Below are 18,169 nucleotides of genomic sequence, written 5' to 3'. Positions count from 1 at the left end.
TGACAGAAAGCTGATGTTCATTAAGAGCGTTCTAGCAGTTTAGACCAAACCTTTAAGTTTTATGAGAGATTTCAAAATCTAATTTTCATGGAAATGTTTTCATTACATTAAGGGGAGTAGGGTGGGGGGGAGTAAAAACCTTCAGCAAAATCTTTTTCGAATTAAAAAGTTGGAAGCTTTGTGCAGATGGATTGAAAACACAAATACCATCAGCAAATTATGAGACCATGAGAACCAGGAAGCAAAACTGATTATGATCAAAAAAAAGTGAAATTCACAAACAAATAAAAGTCTAGTTTCGGCCGTCAAAAGGAAGGCGGCATGGCCGGCACTTGCAAACTGAGTCAGCGCCCTCCTTCAGCTTCACATGGCTCCTTTTTTCTTTTGTTAATAGTAAGCCGGTTATTATTTGTTTTTTTAAATAAAAAAGTTTGGTTCCAAGTTTGTGACAGTCACATTTCCATCTTTCATCTGCATCCAGAAGATCTAGAAATTTATGTCAAAACCAGATATTTTTTTCCACTTCGAATTGTAGGATTCAGAGATGCAAGAAAAATATCAGCGTGAGACATTTGACCAAAAAATCACACCCCAGCTAGCCTGAGAGTGAAATTAAAAAGATGCAACACGCGTGGAAAGAAGTGAATGAAGCTTTTAACTGGTTTTCTGCGTTGGTTACCTGGCCTGCTATCCAAGCTTTATCCCCAAGAACGTGGCTCACCCTTCCTGCGAGGAGCCTCTAGGACACACGCGGCACTGCTGGCACGCGGAAAGATTTCTCCCGCAAGAACACCGCTGAATTTTTCACGCAGACAGCCCAAACGACAAGTGCCTTAAAAAGAATATCAACCCGATCCCAAATTTTTCCACATCAGCTGCTGGACGAGGAGGACTTGGGTGCAGAAAGTCCTTTCTGGCAGCAGCCTGTAGGGATGCTCACCGCTGCCGGAGGGGTTAAAGGCAGCAGCCGCTTTGCCCCATAACCTGTGGGCAGCAGCAGCCCCTTCGTCCCCGCAGACTCTCCCTTTGCCCACCAGCTCTGCAGGACAAGAGAGGAAGAAAATATGAGCCGCTAGATTTAATCAATCTCAGCTCCAAAAGTGCTTTCTTCCTTCTTTTCTATTCTTTGTCCATCCCGGGTTGCCAGGCTCAGCATCTTCTGGGAATAAGGGCTGTGTTTTCCTAACAAAAGAGCCACTTAGGACGTGAAGATAACGCAAAGATTTGCGAAGAAAACCCTGCAGTCCCTGGCGCTTCCTCTCACGTTCCCAGGCGCCTCGGCAGCCCTCCGAGCCGCTCTCCCCTTTCCAAAGCGGTGGCAGAGCTTTTCCACCTCTTTTTAACAATTCAAATGTCTTTTTTTTTGTGCGGGGTGGGGAGGCACCACAGCACCGCAGACAACCCCAGGATCAGCAGAAAAAGGAGAAACAACTCAACCTTTACACAAACCCTTCCCCTCCCGCAGCAACTGCACTTGCTCTAATTAAAAAGAGGGAATTAACAGCCTAAATACCAGCCATGTGGGAGCAGACCAACGGTCCTTCAGCTCAGGATCCTGTCTCAGATGGCCTCTAATGACAGACAGAGGCAGCAATGGGGCGATCTCTGCCCCGGTTCATCCCTCCCGCCCCCAAAACCCACGGCTCCAAGCCGGTGATGCACCGCAGCAGTGACGAGCCAACCCCGGCCCCTGTCCTCCCTCTGTTTGCCTTCTCCTTTTTTTTTAAAACCATTTCTGTATCTGGCCTCTGCAAAACCCTGGTATGAGACCCATCGTCGTGCCGGCTGGGGAAAGCAGCCCTTCCTCGTGCTCTCACCCCGCGAGGAACGAGATGAAACCAGCACGGATGCTCTGCCTGCCCCATCCCGAGCAGAGCAAAGAAACTCACCTCCTCCCCGCTGCCCCGCCAGGGGTTTCTGCTCCCCGGGGAAGCGTTTTTTGGTGCTGAGGGGTCACAATGCCCTCTGGGCCAGAAGCAGCAGTGGGGAGCTGCAGGCTGCCTGGGCCCCGGCTGTAATTTTGAAGCTGCCCCGACAGCCCGAGCTGGGCTGCCAGCCCGGAGAAACTCACAGCCCCCAGACCTCCACCTCTTTTACACGGAAGAGAAATTGCAGGGCCGTAATAACTCCAATATGCAGGACTTGTGCACGTACCGGATCAAAGCGGGCTTTAGTCGTTCCTCACAAAAGAAAGGCGAGCGCAACAATTTTTCTTATGCTGCTCAGGCTTTCTCCACGTCGTTTTATGAGCCGTCAACAGCCAGGCTCAAACAAACAAAACAAAACAAAAAAGCAGATGGCAAAAAAATGCCATCTTTAAAACTAGCTAATAGGGTTTGGAGAAGCGATCCCGCTCAGAGCCACGAGCTTTGGGAACCCACCAGCAGTTTTCTGCCACCACCAAGGGCAGGAGAGCAAGGAGAGCTGATCTGGGACTGCATTTTCATCAGGGTTTTAGCAGGAGTCAGTGGAAACCCTGCTACCAAAATAAGCGTTGGCTGGATCTTATCAGGTGGCTTTGCAATGAGGAGCAAGTCAGAGCCCTCCTGGCTGAAGGGCAGAGGCTGGGAGGGTCGCAGTGAATTTTATCAGCTGTTAAGGTATGGTTTTCACACCTACAATTCAAACCGAAGTCAGTGAGTGACAGTTTCGCAGCACCACTGAAAATAAAAATCAGCCCCTTAATACACTGACATTTCTCCCCGTCTGCGTTACAATCAGAGCTACTCCCAGAAATGTTTTCCTTTTTTTAAAATAGGAAAAAAAGCTTTCTCCTCAACCCCTTCCAAATGAATTCACGGTAATGTAGTCCCTCCAAACTCCAAATAAAACCTTTTGTCATTTCCGTGTCAAGCTTTTTCCCCCGTAATTTCACGTTACACGAGGAGCACCCAATATTTTGGGTTTGCACCCCACTTCAGGACAGAAACCAGCGGCAGACCGACTGTCCCCCAGGTCAGCAGATCGGTTCCAGTATTCCTGCGACATTCCACAACTCCTCCAAACGGCTCTCACCTCCTCTCCCTTCGTAACACGGAGGATAACCGAGCCCTGTGTTAGCTTTTCCGCTGAACCAGCTCTCATTTTTCACCGAGAAAAGCTCAAACCCACCGCTGCCCAGCTCTTTTCCTGCGGGCGCTGCAAAGCACTTCACAAAACACATGCCATGGGTGGGGAAACTGAGGCACGGAGACGCAGGGGGTCTGCTAAACACATCAGCGAAGGAGCCAGGGAGCCCAGATGACAGCTCTGCCCAATAAACCAGGGAGAATTTATCCCCGGTATTTATTTTTTGCTTACTTTAGAATACTTTTAAAACTTTCTAATTCACCGCAACGGCATTAAAACTTTTACTGCGCTCGGGGAACTGCTGATTTATTTTAAGCTGGAGTTTGGTTCCTGCCCGGCAATGCTGGCTGGGAAACACACCCTCAGCCCGTGATTTCGGTCCGGTTCCTGCTCGAAGAGCAGGGTGGGTGTCAGGGGAACACAGCCCCTCTTTTCCATGCCGAGCAAGCCAGCTCGGCGATTGGCAATGGGCAACACCAGGAGCAAAGCGAGGCCAAATAAAATCCGATAAACGAAACTGGGGGGGAAAAAGGAGGAAAAAAAGAGACGTTTGCATAACTCGTTGGTTAGTATTGCAGGGACTCTCTGGCCGCAGCGGCACAGGGAGCCGAATCACAGGGGAGCGGCGATCGCTGCCCTCCTTCCCTATACCAACCCACGCACATTTAGGGCCAGAAATGTAATTTTCTCCTGGGAAGGGGCATTTTTAAAGCCGTTTTCCCCGCAGCCGTTGTCCCATCCCGGCCAGGCTCCCCGGGAAGGGAGCGGGACAAATCCCCTCGCCTTTGCCCTTGGGGTCCCGCGGGATGGGGACGCGGGGAGCGGCTGCTTTCTTGTAGGGCTCTCCTTTTCCAAGGCCGGTTTCCCCTCTCGGCACGGCTCCGGGAACCCAAAAAGGCGAGGAAGCCCCGGCGGAGCCCCGGGGGGCAGCGGGAGGAAGGCGGCTGCCGGCTGCGGGTCGGGCTCCTCGCCCCCGGAGCCTCGGCGGTGCCGGGAGGGGGGCGCAGCGGGGAGGGCTCCCCCCTACAGCCGGGGGGTCGGGGGAGCTTGGGGAGGGGGTCGGTGCCCGGCTCCGTTCCCTTCTCCCCCGCTGCCACCGCGGCGGTGCCGCTCGTTGATCGCGGCTGCCGGCGGGAGGCGAAAAAAAAAATAGAAAGAAAAGAAAACGAAAAGCGAGATTTTCGTCGGCTTTTCGTTTTTCGCCTCTCGTTGGCGGCCTGGCCGCCCCCGGGGGGGCTCCTGGGGAGCCCTCGGAAGCGAGCCCGTGTCCGTAGCCACGTCCGTGCCCGTGCCCGCCGCGGGAGGGACGAAAATCGCAACAAAAATTGCGCCCAGCCCCTTTGCCCGTGGATATATACACATACAGAGAGCTATCTATTTATTTTTTAACCGAAACGAAGGTAATAAAGGATCGGGGGGGGGGGGGAGATTTGCGCACCTACCTCGCCCCTTTCATAGCGCTGCGCTCGGAAAATACCGCGCAAGGCTGCGCCCCTTCCCCACCGCGACGGGAGCCGGGGACGGGGGTGCCCGGAGCCAGGAAAAAGGGGGCAGGAGGTGGCCGGCGGCTCCGTTTTGCGGCGCCGCAAATCCCCTCGGGCTGTTTGCGAGGGCAAAGCCGTCGGAAAATGGCTCGGCGGGTCCCATCCGGAGCCGCGAGGTGCTCCGAGCTCCGACGGGATGGATGGAGAGGGAGGGAGGGAGGGATGGATGGAGAGAAGGATGGATGGAGGGATGGAGAAAGGGGTGGATGGAGGGAGAGAGGAAGGGATGGAGGGATAGAGGGGTGGATGGAGGGATAGAGGGGTGGATGGAGGGACAGAGGGGTGGATGGAGGGCTGAATCCTGCCAGCCCCGTCCCGTAGAGCCCCGTGCTCAGCCCCCCGGCAGGCGATGCGCTCAGGGGGCTCAGCCCTCGTCCCCAGGGGGGGATCCCCCCGCACTTACTGTCCTGCTGCGGGGTGTCGCTGCCGCTGGTCAACCCGGGGGACTCCAACAAGCTCCTGCCGGGCTCGCCGCCACCCTCGTCCGCCTGGGCGGCCACCATGTCGCCCGCCTCCTCCAGGTCCAGCAGGTGGCTCACGGAGAAGTTCTTCTTGCCTTGTAAATTGTCCAAGCCGGCGGGGCCGTCGAGGCGGGCGGGCAGCAGGGCCTGCCTCTCCATGGCGTGGGCATAGCTGGACGCCATGGTGCTGAGCGGGGCTTTTCTGCCCTCGCCCCCCCCGGCGCCCACCGCCCCCGCTCCCCCCCAGCCGCCGGCCCTTCGAGGAGGGGAGGGGGGGAGGGGGGAAGCGCACGGCCCCAGGTGGGGGGGGGACGACGACGACGACACGGGGACCCGACGGGATGGAGAGCTGCGGGGACCGGCTTTAAAACATGCCGGGGTGGAGGGGGAAAAAGGCGAAGCGGCCGGCTCGGGGCGCCGGGAGCTGCCGGCGGCCGGGAGGCGCACGGGGGCTGTGGGGCCGCTGGGGCGGGTGCGCCCCGTCCCTCCGCCTTCCCCTCCCGGCGGCTCCCGGCCCTTCCCTTCCCCTCCCCTCCCTTCCCTTCCCCTTCCTCCGCCCCTGCCCTCCCCTCCGCCCCGCACTTCAAACGCCGGGGGCGGCCCCGCCGCGCTCCGGGCCCCCCCTCCCGGGACGTGGCACCGGCCCCCGGTCCTGGTGCTGCGCCTCGCTTCGTGCTGGGGAGCCCCCCCCGGGGGGAGAGGGGAGCGGTGCCCTCCGCCGGGGGGCCCCCTCTCGGCGGCCGGAGCACGGTGGGCACGGCCGCTGGGGGAGAGGAGTCGCCAAACGGAGAGCTGGGGATGGAAAAGTGGCAGGGAGAAGGAAGGAGAAGAGCGAAGGGGAGAGGGAAAGGGGAAAAAATAACGAAAGGGGAAGAAAAAGCGCAACGGAGAAGCCAGAAAGAGAGACGAGGCAAGAAACAGCAAAAGTGAAATAGCAAAAGGAGAGCAAAAGCGAAATAGCAGGAGAGAAGAGGGGAAAAAAATGAACCAGCCCCCCAAAAAACTAAAAGCAAAGCAGCAGAGAAGAGAAAGACAGGGGAAGGAGGCGCAGAGGACACGCTCGGCTCCCCAAACCAGCGAGCGGAGAGGTCCCAGGGCCCTGCAGGTCCTGGGGGCCGAGGGCATGCAGGGGTGCAGGCAGCACCCCCAGACCCTCGCTCGCTGCAGAAGGGCCCCGAGAGCAGCCCCATGGGCACTGAGTGAGGCTGCTGGCACTGGCCATGCTCCCACTGGGCCAGGAAAGGTCCCCATGTCCCCGTGGCTGGAGCCTGGGCTCCGAGCTGCCACAGCCAGCCCAGAATTTCCATCCCCCCTGATCTGGGGAAAGAACATTTGATGCCATCAAAGGGCTCCAGATTGAAAACAGATGTGCTTCCCCGAGCCTCTCCATGCATTTAATTAAGGCACAGGCATGGAGGAGACATTTTCATCATTAGTTTGCTTTCAGCCCCCCCCCGCCCCCTCCAGTCCCAGTTTACCCTTTGCAGTCTCCAAGACTCAAATGAGCGTGGCAGGGCTCTGCCGCCCGCAGCTCGGGGGCTGAGCAGTGCAAGCACTGGGGTGAAGCCGTGCGTGTGCACGGGAGGACGTGGGCGTACGTACACCCAAAATGCTGCGTGTGCATCTCCCTACACAGCTGTGCACGCCTTGCCGCGTGCTGGTGCGTCCCTTTTTTTGGATGGGTGTCAGCGTTAAGGGACCGTTTCTGCAGGGCATCCTACAGCACGTGCCCATGTGTTGGGTGGGGAAGGAGCCGTCCCTTCCCACAGCCGTGTGCCTCTCAGAGCCCAGCACAGCCAGGATAGCGAGGGTCTCTAGCCTGAGACACAACAGGGGTGTGCACAGTCCCTTGCTCTGAAGGGCAGGGATCTGCCCTGCGTGTGAAACATCTTTTTTCTCAGCCTCTGCCTTTCCCAGGGATTTGGCTGCTTTCTTTCTTGGTGCGCCTGCTTTTACCCTCTTTCTCCCTCAAAACAATCTTGCAGCTGGCCTGGCTTCTATGAGTAGGTGCGGGGGAGTCCCAGCCACACACATCCCCTTTCCAGTGGGGAAAGGCTGCACAGCCCCAGGCAACCTCTGCCACAGCAAACAAAAGAGCAACTCTGTGCTCCCTTCACTCATGTCCTCACAGATATCCCAGGTAAGAAGCATTTCCCTTTCCTTCTCACAGGCCCCCATCATTCAGACAGCCCTTTCCCCAGGAGCTCAACCTGAAATGAGCCTTGGAAGATGGTGAAAGCACCTTGGTGCTGCAGGTCACCGCATCAACATGTGCAGAATCAGCACAATACAAAGGCAGAATCCCTCCTGCAAGTTCACAGAGGGGCCCAGCTCCGAACTGGGCTCTGTGGCATTACCCTGAGATGAGCCACGAGTGCCCCCCACACACACAGCACCCCCAGGCTGAATAGCAACGTAGTTACAGCACCAGCTCAGGGCAGGATTAGTGCAGCATCCGTGATGCCCTGCTCCGTGTGGAGCATAGTTTACCCTCGTGGAGCTTGATGAAGGCAGAGGTAGCACCAGGGAAGAAATCCCAGCAGGAGAAGGTAGCAGAACATGCTCTTTGTAGCAGGGTGTCCTGTTGTATTGGTGACCAGCCAAAGCTTGAATGGCTGGGATGGGAGAAGGCACCTTGTCATGTGCAGGAAATAGGTCACACAGCATGAGGAGCCCCAGCTGTACTTTAATTGCTTTGTTCCACCAGTCCTCTTCACAGGACGAGCATGTAACACCCCTTCGTTATCTCTTTCCTTTAACTTGGACTCAAAGTTCTAGAAAACCTTCATATAGACACAAAGATTGTCTCCTTACCTGAATGCTCACAGGCGTTGCCTTCTGGTTTTCCTCTTGTCCAACTCCAGAGGAAGAGGATGGGGCATTTGTACCCAACTCAGGTGCTTCAGTTTCTTCCTGCACATGTCCAATGGCCAGCCCACGCACTTGCTCTGCTTCCAGGGGTTTCTGCAGGATGAAAAGCCATAGGAAAGTTATGAGCCACACCATGGTCTGCTGTAATCCAAAGACCTTCACACACTTGCTCGCATTTCAGGTAAGGAAATGACCCAGAGCCCTGCCTCAGAAACCTGTCTCCTACCCTGTAGCCACCTCTGATGCTCAGAGAAGATGAGGCAGAAACCACAAACTCTGATGTCCCCGTTCTTTCCCCAGTTGCAGCTCAAGAAGGGGAACACCAAGGATCTTCACCTCTGCATGCGACCAGCAGCAGTCTTGCTTCTGCCTTCTTTCCAACAGTGAGCTGCAAGCTCCGCCAGCAGTGGCAGCCTCTAACTTGAGTGTCCATCCCAATTCCTGCAATTTCCCCTGACAGCCAGCACTTGGCAGTTCCTGTGGATCCCAGCTCCAATACCATGGGCTACCCAAGTACGGTGTAAACCCTCAGAAGTGTTCCCTTCACATCTGCCTGGTCACGGGCTTCCTCACACCTACAGCCACATCTTCTGCACCAGCCACCACATCACACGCCTTTCACACCAGAGGTTGGTGCTTGCTTCAGGTGACCTAAATATCATCTCTTTTACCCTAGTTAAAGAAAAAAACAAGCAAACAAAACCAACAGGCAGAAGAACCTGTGGACTCACAGGTGTGGATTCTCAGTTTTCTAACAACAGCGTTGTGCTCAGGTGAAGCATTTTGCTCCGGGAGGGAAACTGGCTCTGGTGCCTCTCCCCTACCTCATTCCCATGCAAGTTGTGAGCATGTGCTGTCTTACAGCTCTTTTCCAACCTGCCAAATTAGTTTCATCCCAGCAGTTCTCAAAAACCATTGCCAGAGGTGAGCAGGGGAAGGAAGAGCTAAGAGGCAGGGGAACTGCACTAGCTTGTGCTTTTAGGAAAGGAAAGCAAAATGAGCAAGCAATTTATTTCTGCCCTGTGCTCCTTGGCCTTAACTGTGCGAGCTGCTCGGCTATTCCAAGGAAAGCTGGGTGCCCTCCAGCCCTCTGCTCCCCAAAATTTCAGCCTCAGCTCCCTAGGGCAAGCCGGAGAGTGGCAGAGCATCAGAGCAGCTCTGCTACCTGCCCCTTCCCACCCCTTGTCCAGCCCTGCAATATCCCCACTGCTGGGCTCTGCTGCCAATACCTCATGCTGGGGAGCCAAACCAGAGCTCTGCAGCCCTGGAGGATTTTTTTTTCCCTTCTCCCTGCTGCACCAGTTCACTGAAATTTCTGGTTATGGGCTCTCTGCACTTGCTCCACCCAGGACTGGGTATGAACTGTGCAGAGCTGGAGACAGAGAGCACCTGCAGGAGGACGTGTGTGCATAGCAATGCATCACACGTGTGTGTGTTCGGGCAGGTATGAACCCATTTCCAGCCTGGCAGCCCTCTTCCCCCAAATTCCTGCTGCACACTTGGGCCAAAGCTCCCTCTTTCCTTCCCTACACAGAGGTGCGTTAGGAGATCTGTGGGGATCAGGTAGGCTTCGGCCGTTTTAAGCCATAAACTCAACGTCAGGGGTTCTTCTAATCCCAAGCATCTTGATGTCATCTGGAAACGCCACGAGCAGTTTATAATTAGGGTTTAGCATGCAGATTAATACCAGCAGCTCCAGGGTGAACAGACCATCAGAGTCTAATCAAAGCTTAAATGGGGCAGCAATTTAAAACTGAGATTTATTATTCCTCTGCATAATATTCTGAACCAGGGGCCGAGTTCACATCGCACACAATCATTCCTGGAAGTGCTATCACATCTCCAGTCGGAACGAGGTGGCTTGTTACTGGTTCACGGGGGTGATAAATGCTGGGCTTGGGGAACTTATTTGGGAATCACAACATCGGCACCGTACAAGATTTAGAGCCTGAGGCAGGAGAGGGCTCACACGTGTGCGCAAGGCACGGGCTGCAGCTCCACGCGGATGGCGGGGCAAGGCCGTGCGCTCCCGTTTCTTTGCTGTGCTCCAGCTGCGAGGAGGGAGGTGGCCCCGGGACACCAGCTACGGGGTTCTCTCCTTCGGCCAGGTGAGGAAGGATGTCCCTTGCCTCGTCACCTATGAAACACAAGAGGACGAGGGGGCTGGGAGAGTGGAAATTTGGTCATCGGTTTGTCTGCACAGCTCCCAGTTTTTAGGTTTCGAGGCAGGCTGAGTTTCAGTTGTTGCCACCTAGCTTCCAACAGAGACGACAAGCAAATTGACCAGCTGGCAGAGGCAAGAACTAATTTCCTATTTTCTTTCTTTTCCAAAAGCTTTCCACCAAGTAGAAGAGGGGCTGTGAGGAAGAGAATGTCCCCACGTCCATGCTGCGGGGAGGCACTTACCACCATTACTACACAACACGGGTGCCACCAAAAACAAGGATGCCCTACAAAAATCTGCTCTCTGACAGCTCCCGTGGCACTGCCAGCACAAACTCCTGCCCCAAAAACTTTGCTCCAGCACCTGGCAGTGCTGGTGCCAGCAGTGTTGACCACATGAGAGGTGATGGGGCAGGGTCCTGCAGGAGGATGGCGCTTGTCCCCATCATGCTAAGACTGCTCCATCCCCTGCAAGGATTTCGGTGGGGTTACTTGCCTCTGGAGCAAGGACTTCCAAAGCCTAGGAAGAAATCAGGCTGTGGCCCTTTCAGCTTGCCCACTAGCCCACCGTGGCCACCTGGGGGCACTGAGATGGCCAGCAGGGTCTGCCCGCCGCCAGCTAACCAGAGCTGGGCGCGCTGAAGCAGGGCTAAGCCGTGTGCTCCCAAGGACTCAGACCTGAGCTGGCTCCAGAGCTCCCAGCAGAAGGAGCCCCGGGTTTGGATAAGCCAGCCGTTTAAGCGGGGTTTTATTACCGGGCAGGGTAACAAAAGCACTCAGAGGTCACCCGGGAACTTTAATCAGCTCCAAGGGTCACTGGATACCTGGCCTAGACGGCACAAGGGCAGGGCCCAGGGCACGCAAATAAATAAATAGATGTATTGAAACCACCTCCACTCTTCCAAATGATTGCCTCCCTCTCTCCCCCTCTCCGTGCACGTTATAAAGATCCGTGCTCTTTACAATCAGACGCTCAAATGGCCCTAATTTCCCCAGCAGAAACTCCGAGATCTCCTGCAAATTTAGCTACGACGTTTATCCACAAGCTAAAAAAAAAACACACAAAAAACACCAAAAACCTCTCACTGCTGGAGATGAAAGTTCAGGCTGCTGGACTGCTCTTGGGCTGGATATCAGATATCCCGAACCCTGGGGAGAGAAAGCGTCCCACCAGCTTCTCTCCCCTGCAGGAAAAAAAACCCTCCCATAATCAGAGTCTGGGCAGACAAATTGGCACCACTGTTTTCGTCTTTTCTCCCTCCACCCCCCCCCCTCCCTTTCTGGAAGAGGACTAACCCTTCGGAGCACAGTCACAACTCACAAATATTTGTGGGTATTATATTGCAAGAGGGAAAAAATGCAAAGGAAGGTAACTGTTAAAAGCTTAGTCCCTCTCCAATGGAAAGCAGCTTTATGCACGTCCATAAATCTCCTTTGTAAGTGGTCATTAAAATTGTGTCTTGTTTAATTTTTTTTTTTTTTAATCTCGTTTAAACACTTTTTCTCATCTTGCAAACGAATGATGTCATTGGCAGGCCCGGTAATGAACTGAAAATAAAAAAAAAAAAGTCACTTTTCTAATGTTTTGGGGTCTCTCTCCGAAAGCAAACATTTCAATACCAGTCCGGTAACCCAGCCAAGTATTTAAGCATGTGCTTAACAACAACTTGCATTTAAGTGCCTCGCTCCCTCGGGGACATCTGTCCACACTCATCTTCATGCACAAATGATGTGTTTAAAATGAGGAGCGTGTTTAAGCTGTTGCAGGATGAGGGTCCCAGGGTCGGACTGCCGAGCTGTTGAGTTTCTCATCGCACAGGCAGCACGACCAGAACGTGATGGAGACCCCAAAACTGCTGCACGTGGGTGTCCTGCTGGTCACCGGTCTTCCCTCTTCCTCTACAGTCCTCAGAGCCTCGAGGCTGACGTCCTCAGGGTTTCCTGCACTACTGCTTTCTTTAAAACCATCAGGCTCACCTCTTTTTTTGGCTCACTTCTCAATGGAGCAGGCTTTCTCGTGCCACGAAGCAAGACCACCACTAAGCTGCCCTCTGCTTCACACCCATGCCCTTCAACCCCAAAACGCTGTTTGGTTGGAAGGCTCCTTGCCGGATGCTTGTGCTGTTGGGTTTGGGTGTGTGGCTGAGGTTTTTTAGGTTGTTTTTCTCCCCCCTCTCCCCCTTTTTTTTTTTTTTTTTTTTTGGAAGCCGTTTGTAATGAAGTGGAAGCAAAACCAAAGAGCAGACTGTGCAAATGGGGGAAAATAAATGCAAAACTTGAAAATGAATAATTGGCGTGGTTTTAATTAAAAAGCGGTTAACTGTTTCGGGGTGAAGAGCATGGGTTTGAGTTGACACCGTCTGAACCCGGGAAGAGCACGTTAAGCTGTTCACCATGCCGCGGGTTAACAAAATGGGAAATAAATACATCCCAGCCACTTGGAAAACTAAACCATCTTTAGGGCTCAGCTGTAAACTTTCTTCAGCAATTTATTAGAGTTCCAGAAAGCACTTGTTGAGTAGCCTTGGCCTGTAATAAATATCAGTCCTTGTTTGTTTGTTTTTGTAATGGGAACAAAACCACATCTTTTTCTTTCTAAAGTGGATAATTTAATTACATGGCAAGAAACACACTCATTGTCCAGAATACCCGGAGAAGATTGCCATGTAACTCGCCGCTCAGCAGAGAGAGGGGGGTAGCAGAGCCATCTGATAGCCAGAATCATTTTCAGGGGAGGTTTTCCTGTCGGCACACGTGCTTCCTCTGGAGACGATGCTAGCGTTGGGACCGTCATCACAAACTGGAGGAGGAGACAGGCGGCTCACACAGCGTGAGGAGCTGTACCTCTGGGTAAGGCAGCACTCACCTCAGGGGGCCTGGAGCTTCAGAGGGACAAGGCAGACGTGAATGAAAGGGAAGGAGGAAAATGGGGAAGGGAAAGGGATTTGTCTGAGCTGCTCAGCGGGTCAGAGGTGGCAGGGGGAACTGAGCTGAAGGCCTCCGTTCTCAGCCTGGTATCTGCACTCACGTATTTGTCATCGTCTCCTCCAGAAACTGCAGAGCCTGGGTTTCTGCCTCTGCCGTCAGCAGGGAGCCTGTCGCGTCCGTGTGTCAGCCCTGCTCCAGCAACCCTGCTCAGCTGCCTGCTGACACGTTCTGCCTGCCTGGCCGGGGCCCCTTTCGGACCGCTTCCAGCAAAATGGGTCTTGTCTGAAGGCAGAAAAGCACCTCTGTCCCGCATCTCATCTCTTATTCTCCTTTCAAACGTAGCTCCGGTCTGAAAACATCCATGTTCCCATCTAGAGGCTGAGATGCTGCAACTTTTCTTGCTCTGTCACCCCTTCTGTGGACACTTGTCCTGGCTGCAGGTGTAGGAGGCAGATAATGGTGGGGCTCAAAAGTACATCTGGAGAGAAAAGCAGTGGACATCCTAAGAGAAATGGGAGTGCTTGTGAGCATCCGTCCCTTTCCTTGCCCTTCATTTCTGGGGACCTGCCTTGCAGAAGGAGAAACAGGGGTCGAGCCTTTAAAATCAGCTCTTGGTGGGTTGGATTCAGCCACCTCCCCAGGCAGCCTGGCTCTGGGTTCGATGCTAGAAAAGTCCCTGAGCCGAACTGGCTGAGGGGGGCACGATCCAGATAAGCAATTACCCAGCGCGCCTTCCCAGGGACAGCCCCGCAATTAGGGTCAGCACTAAAAAAATCTGATGGTTGTCAAAACACAGACCCTCATTCCTCCGAGCTCTTCTCGCGGGGCGCAATTAGCGTGCTGATGTGATTAAAGCCACGTTGGGCCCCGAGATAGGAGGGCCAGATGCACCCAGATAACTCCTGCGAAGCCAGCCGCTCGCAAGCGAGGCGTTGGTTACCTGATTTGTAGCCAATCAAGTGGAAATCAACCATTCCTGTCCACATAGCTACATCATGCCGTTAAACAGCCAAAAACTCTTCTCTTACATGTCTTTGAGGGAGATGAATTCCATATGGCCCGGAGAGAGAGCTCAGGCTAGGGATGGAAGGAAGGACAGAAACAGCATTTCTCCAGGACAGAAGACAATAGAAACGTTTCCACTGATTCCAATAGGTTCTGAATCAGCGGCTGCAACCAATTTTCCTCCTAAATGGACTTCCATATGTCTAAAAAAGTCTCACAAGCGCTGGAATTTGTTACAGAACAAACCTGTGCTTTATTACTCCGCTCCCCGACTCCTAGCGTTTCTCCCTTGAAATTCCTTGGTCGGCCGTTCCTGGGCTTTGGGGTTCGCTTTCGAGAAAGGCATTTGCTTCTAAAGCAGACATTTTTCCAGAAAACAGAGAAAAGTCTCCCCCTCTGCCCCCAGACTTCACTTGGCTCCGCTGGGAACTTGTGTCTTAAACTTCATCCGAAAAAGAAGTGGCTCTATGTGCAGAGGAAAGAGCAGGGAGGAAATCAAGTTCACCAGACCTGAAACCTCCTCTGCTTTACAGATAGCCTCTGAAACGCAGATAGTTGGGCAAAAGCCTAGCAAAGCTGATTTTTACCAGAAATTTTCCATTTTCCACTTCTCCAAAAACAGAAGAGATTTTATTTTGCCGTCTTTGTGACTGGCATCTTTAAAGATTTTTCTGTTTCCTTCTTTCATTAAGCAGAAACACAAATTGGCAGCAGTGGGCTTTTTCATTTTCATCAAAACCAGTTTTGTAAGGAACGAGAGTCGCTCTCCTGCCCACCACCTCTGTGCTACGTACTACATTTTAAGGGATTTAGGAACCGATGTACCATTTTCAAAAGCAGTTTAGGCACTAAAAGGGACATTTGCACAGCCAGCTTCATATCTTTGTTCCAGTAACATCAGTAAAGGTTAAGCTGTCAAATACCCTTACCTTGTCCTGAAGAGTCAACGACAGCCAAGCTTTCTACAATGCCTTGAACCCGGGGCTTAAGTTTAATTAAATTCCTGAAACCTAACAGAATTTTTAGAGCTTACTTCTAACACCGTACAGAAATGACCACAAACATTACAGTTTTCAAATTCGTCTATCTGAGCAAAAATTATTTCTATTGCCTTGCAAGACTGAAAACACAGGAAGAAAGTTTCAAAACAACTCCCCCAAGGAACATCCCTAAGGCCCCATTTAATTCACAATTTTAAGAAGTTTTTAAGTTTCCAGAGCATTTTTTAGTCGATGTTAACTTTAGTTCAAGAGCGTTGCTTCGAAATGAAATCTCCAAACGTTTCATTACAAAACAAAGCCAAAAGGCTTGGACTTCTTTTTCTTCCCTTGCCAGAACAGTTTGTCAAGCTGATGTGAACTCACAAACATTTGCAGCCAACCTAACGCACAATCTTTGGCAAATGAGTAATTTGCCTAAAAAAAAGAGAGCAATTGTCCTGTTCTAAGAATAAGGACGAAAACCCATCTGTGATTTTAAGTGCTCGGACCGAACAACGACAGAGTATTTGCCCCGATGACAGAGAATGAGAAATAAATTTTGCTGGTTACTTCACATATATATTTATACATCTCTGAAATTTATACACACGCACATACGCACGGCTCTTTCCTTCCAACATGAATGTTTTCAACACAGAAAAAGTAAAGAGAAGAGATTTAGTGCTGATTAGAACAAAAGTCGCACTGTACCTTACAGATTTCAGCATGTCTCATTAAAACCGGGCTTGAAATATACATATCCTTTAATAAATAAAGCTTAAGGTACATAAACACTGCAGCGGATATAAATTATTTTAACCAAAGTATGTAGGGGAAAAAAAAAAAATTACTGGAACACCATGATCCAGGGCATTTTACAGTAAATTGGACTTCATCAGCGGTTTTGCATTTTTATTTGATTTTGGAGTTCCTCCACTAAAGCTGTAAGTTTTGTAGAGTTTATTTCACACCTTGTAATTTAAAACGTTACACTCCATCGAAATTCCTCTCAAAAAAAAAGGACCCGAGTAATTAATGTCTTTGGGCTCAGCGTTCATTATATCCCACTAGTGTGAAAATTCATAAAAATAAGACATGGGATTAGGAGCTTAACAGCCTCACACATTTGCAGAGCTGCTGCATTGGCAAATATTTCTCTGCCCTTTTGGAGCGGAGCGCTCTCCTGGCTGCTCTCGTTTGTTTCGTTGGATCATCCTGAGTCATTAGAAAGCGCCTGAAAAGAAAGCTCACGTCTCGTGCTCATTTCTTGTCTTGGAAGCAGATAAATAAAAGGGGTTGGGGCCATTTCTGCCCGTGCTCTTAACGTATTTTCTTCGTTTGGTGGCAGGATGTGCTGTAACTCCTGATGGAGACAAAGAGAATTTCGGCCACGTGCAGCAAAGGGACTCCAGATCCCCCTGGAAGGGAAGCAGGACCTGGGTTTTGCTTACCGAGACCTGAATTGCTTCCTTCACGAGGACGCCCTGGGTTCTCCTCCCTGATTCCAAGGAGGTGGAACAGCCCCGGGTTGAAATCCAGGCTCCGTTTTGCCCTTGGTGGATTCCGAGATACAGCGGGTGAATTTCTGCAGTACCTTTGACCAGGGCTTAATTTCAGAGGGACATAAACCATTCACAAAGTTGGGTTGAATCTGACAAGCACCTTTTGCCAAAAAAACAAACAAAACCAACAACCCTAGCACAGGAGGCTCTTTTTTAAACTTCAAAACATTTCATTCCAAAGTGTTTTCAAAGCAAAGAGGTTGACTTCACGTAGGTGTTTCTGAAATGAGCCTTTTGGAGGTTTTATTGAAAAACCTGACTCTAGAAAAGGAGAAATTAAACCATAAAATGGAACATTGTGCTTCAGATTAAACACCGCGTCCTAGGCTGATTCAGTATTTCTGGCTTATCCATTTATTTATTTATTCTCTCTTATTTTAAGATCGCGTTGGTCCCAAACAAACAGAAGTGCTTAATTCCCTGGTCCCCTCCCCCAGGCACCTGAATTTGACCACGGTACAGTGCATCTTTTATTCTCCCAGGCTGCAATCACTCACCCCACGACATGGCTGGCCAGAAACCCTACGGAGTTGATGGGTACAGCTCTCCCTGCGCCGCTGGCTGTTCAGCTTCATGCTAAACCAGGCAATCCCTACTGTACAGAAGTCTCTTCCAGATCTGAGTTAACGAGCCTTCTAAAGCTGCTGGTGAGAAATTCCAGCCCAAGATCAAGCCATGCTCTGAGCTTGCCGCCTGCTTTTAGAAGGAATCAAGCTGTCCAGCTTGGGCTTGGAGATACCTTAAATGAGGGGAGGTGAAGTCTGCAACAAATGTACTCTGGGGCGGAAGGAATCACTGCAAATTGCTGTTGTCACTACTGCACGGGGCTGTGGAAAGGCAAACCTTTGTCCAAGATAGAGAGATCAACTGTTGCATCTATCCTGGAATGAAAAAAAAATGCATCAGCATTCCAGTCCTTTGCTGCTTTCTGATGTGTAAGGTCACATTCGCATCACCTTTCTGCCAAGTGTTTTTTTGGCTGGAAGATCGCCGATCCAGGGAAGGGCTTTTCAGGAAGCTCTCAAAAGGATAGCAAGCCAGCAAAAAAAAAACAGAACCACGTTATTTTCCTCTGCACGCTTTTAAGCAATGCAATTAATATAATCATCTGAGCATCCTAAATGAGGTCTGTACATTTTACCCCATGACCAGTGTTTCTAACTGAATGCAGTTAAAACATGCACCTCAACAAAAAATTACACATCTTCTTTTGAGCTTAATGAAAGAAGCTCCTGGCTCCAGGCTTGACCTGGAGGCTGTGTTATTCTCCAGCCCTAGAGAACTCTTCTGTGCTCAGAGCAAGCCACCTTTGCAGTAAAGGGCAAGTGGATGCTAAGCAAACATCAGGGCTTCTCAGATGGGTGAAAACTGGGAGCTCTCTCAGAAAAGTTACTCTTTAGTTTGATCAAGAAATCTGTCATCACGTACTCTGGCTGGTGAAGAGGTGATAAAATCACTCAGCTTTGGGACACGGAGCGGTTCTCTCAAATTTAAATCAGATGGAAAGAGAGACAACTTGTTTTCAGAAGTAGTTAGGCTCTCAGCAAGGATGATGAGCCTTCTCGTTTTCGTGTAGCTGCAAACCG

At 51.7% G+C, this 18,169-nt stretch overlaps 1 protein-coding gene across 2 annotated transcripts in view; it reads right to left on the bottom strand.

Moving 5' to 3' along the window:
* PRRX1 (paired related homeobox 1) overlaps positions 1 to 5,612 on the bottom strand; it is a 35,023-nt gene extending 29,411 nt beyond the window's left edge. The window contains exon 1 of one of the 2 annotated variants that reach the window (XM_068690253.1): positions 5,017 to 5,612. In XM_068690253.1, coding sequence (XP_068546354.1) covers positions 5,017 to 5,257 — 241 coding nt within the window. In that variant the 5' untranslated portion in view covers positions 5,258 to 5,612. The remainder of the gene's footprint in view (positions 1 to 5,016) is intronic. The other variant, XM_068690252.1, reaches the window with a different exon arrangement.
* Between the last annotated feature and the right edge of the window lie 12,557 nt (positions 5,613 to 18,169).

The sequence above is a fragment of the Anas acuta genome, chromosome 8 (assembly GCF_963932015.1).
Source record: "Anas acuta chromosome 8, bAnaAcu1.1, whole genome shotgun sequence".
Lineage (NCBI taxonomy): Eukaryota > Metazoa > Chordata > Aves > Anseriformes > Anatidae > Anas > Anas acuta.
Note: the sequence above shows the minus strand (reverse complement) of the source record. Positions and strands in the feature narration are given on the sequence as shown.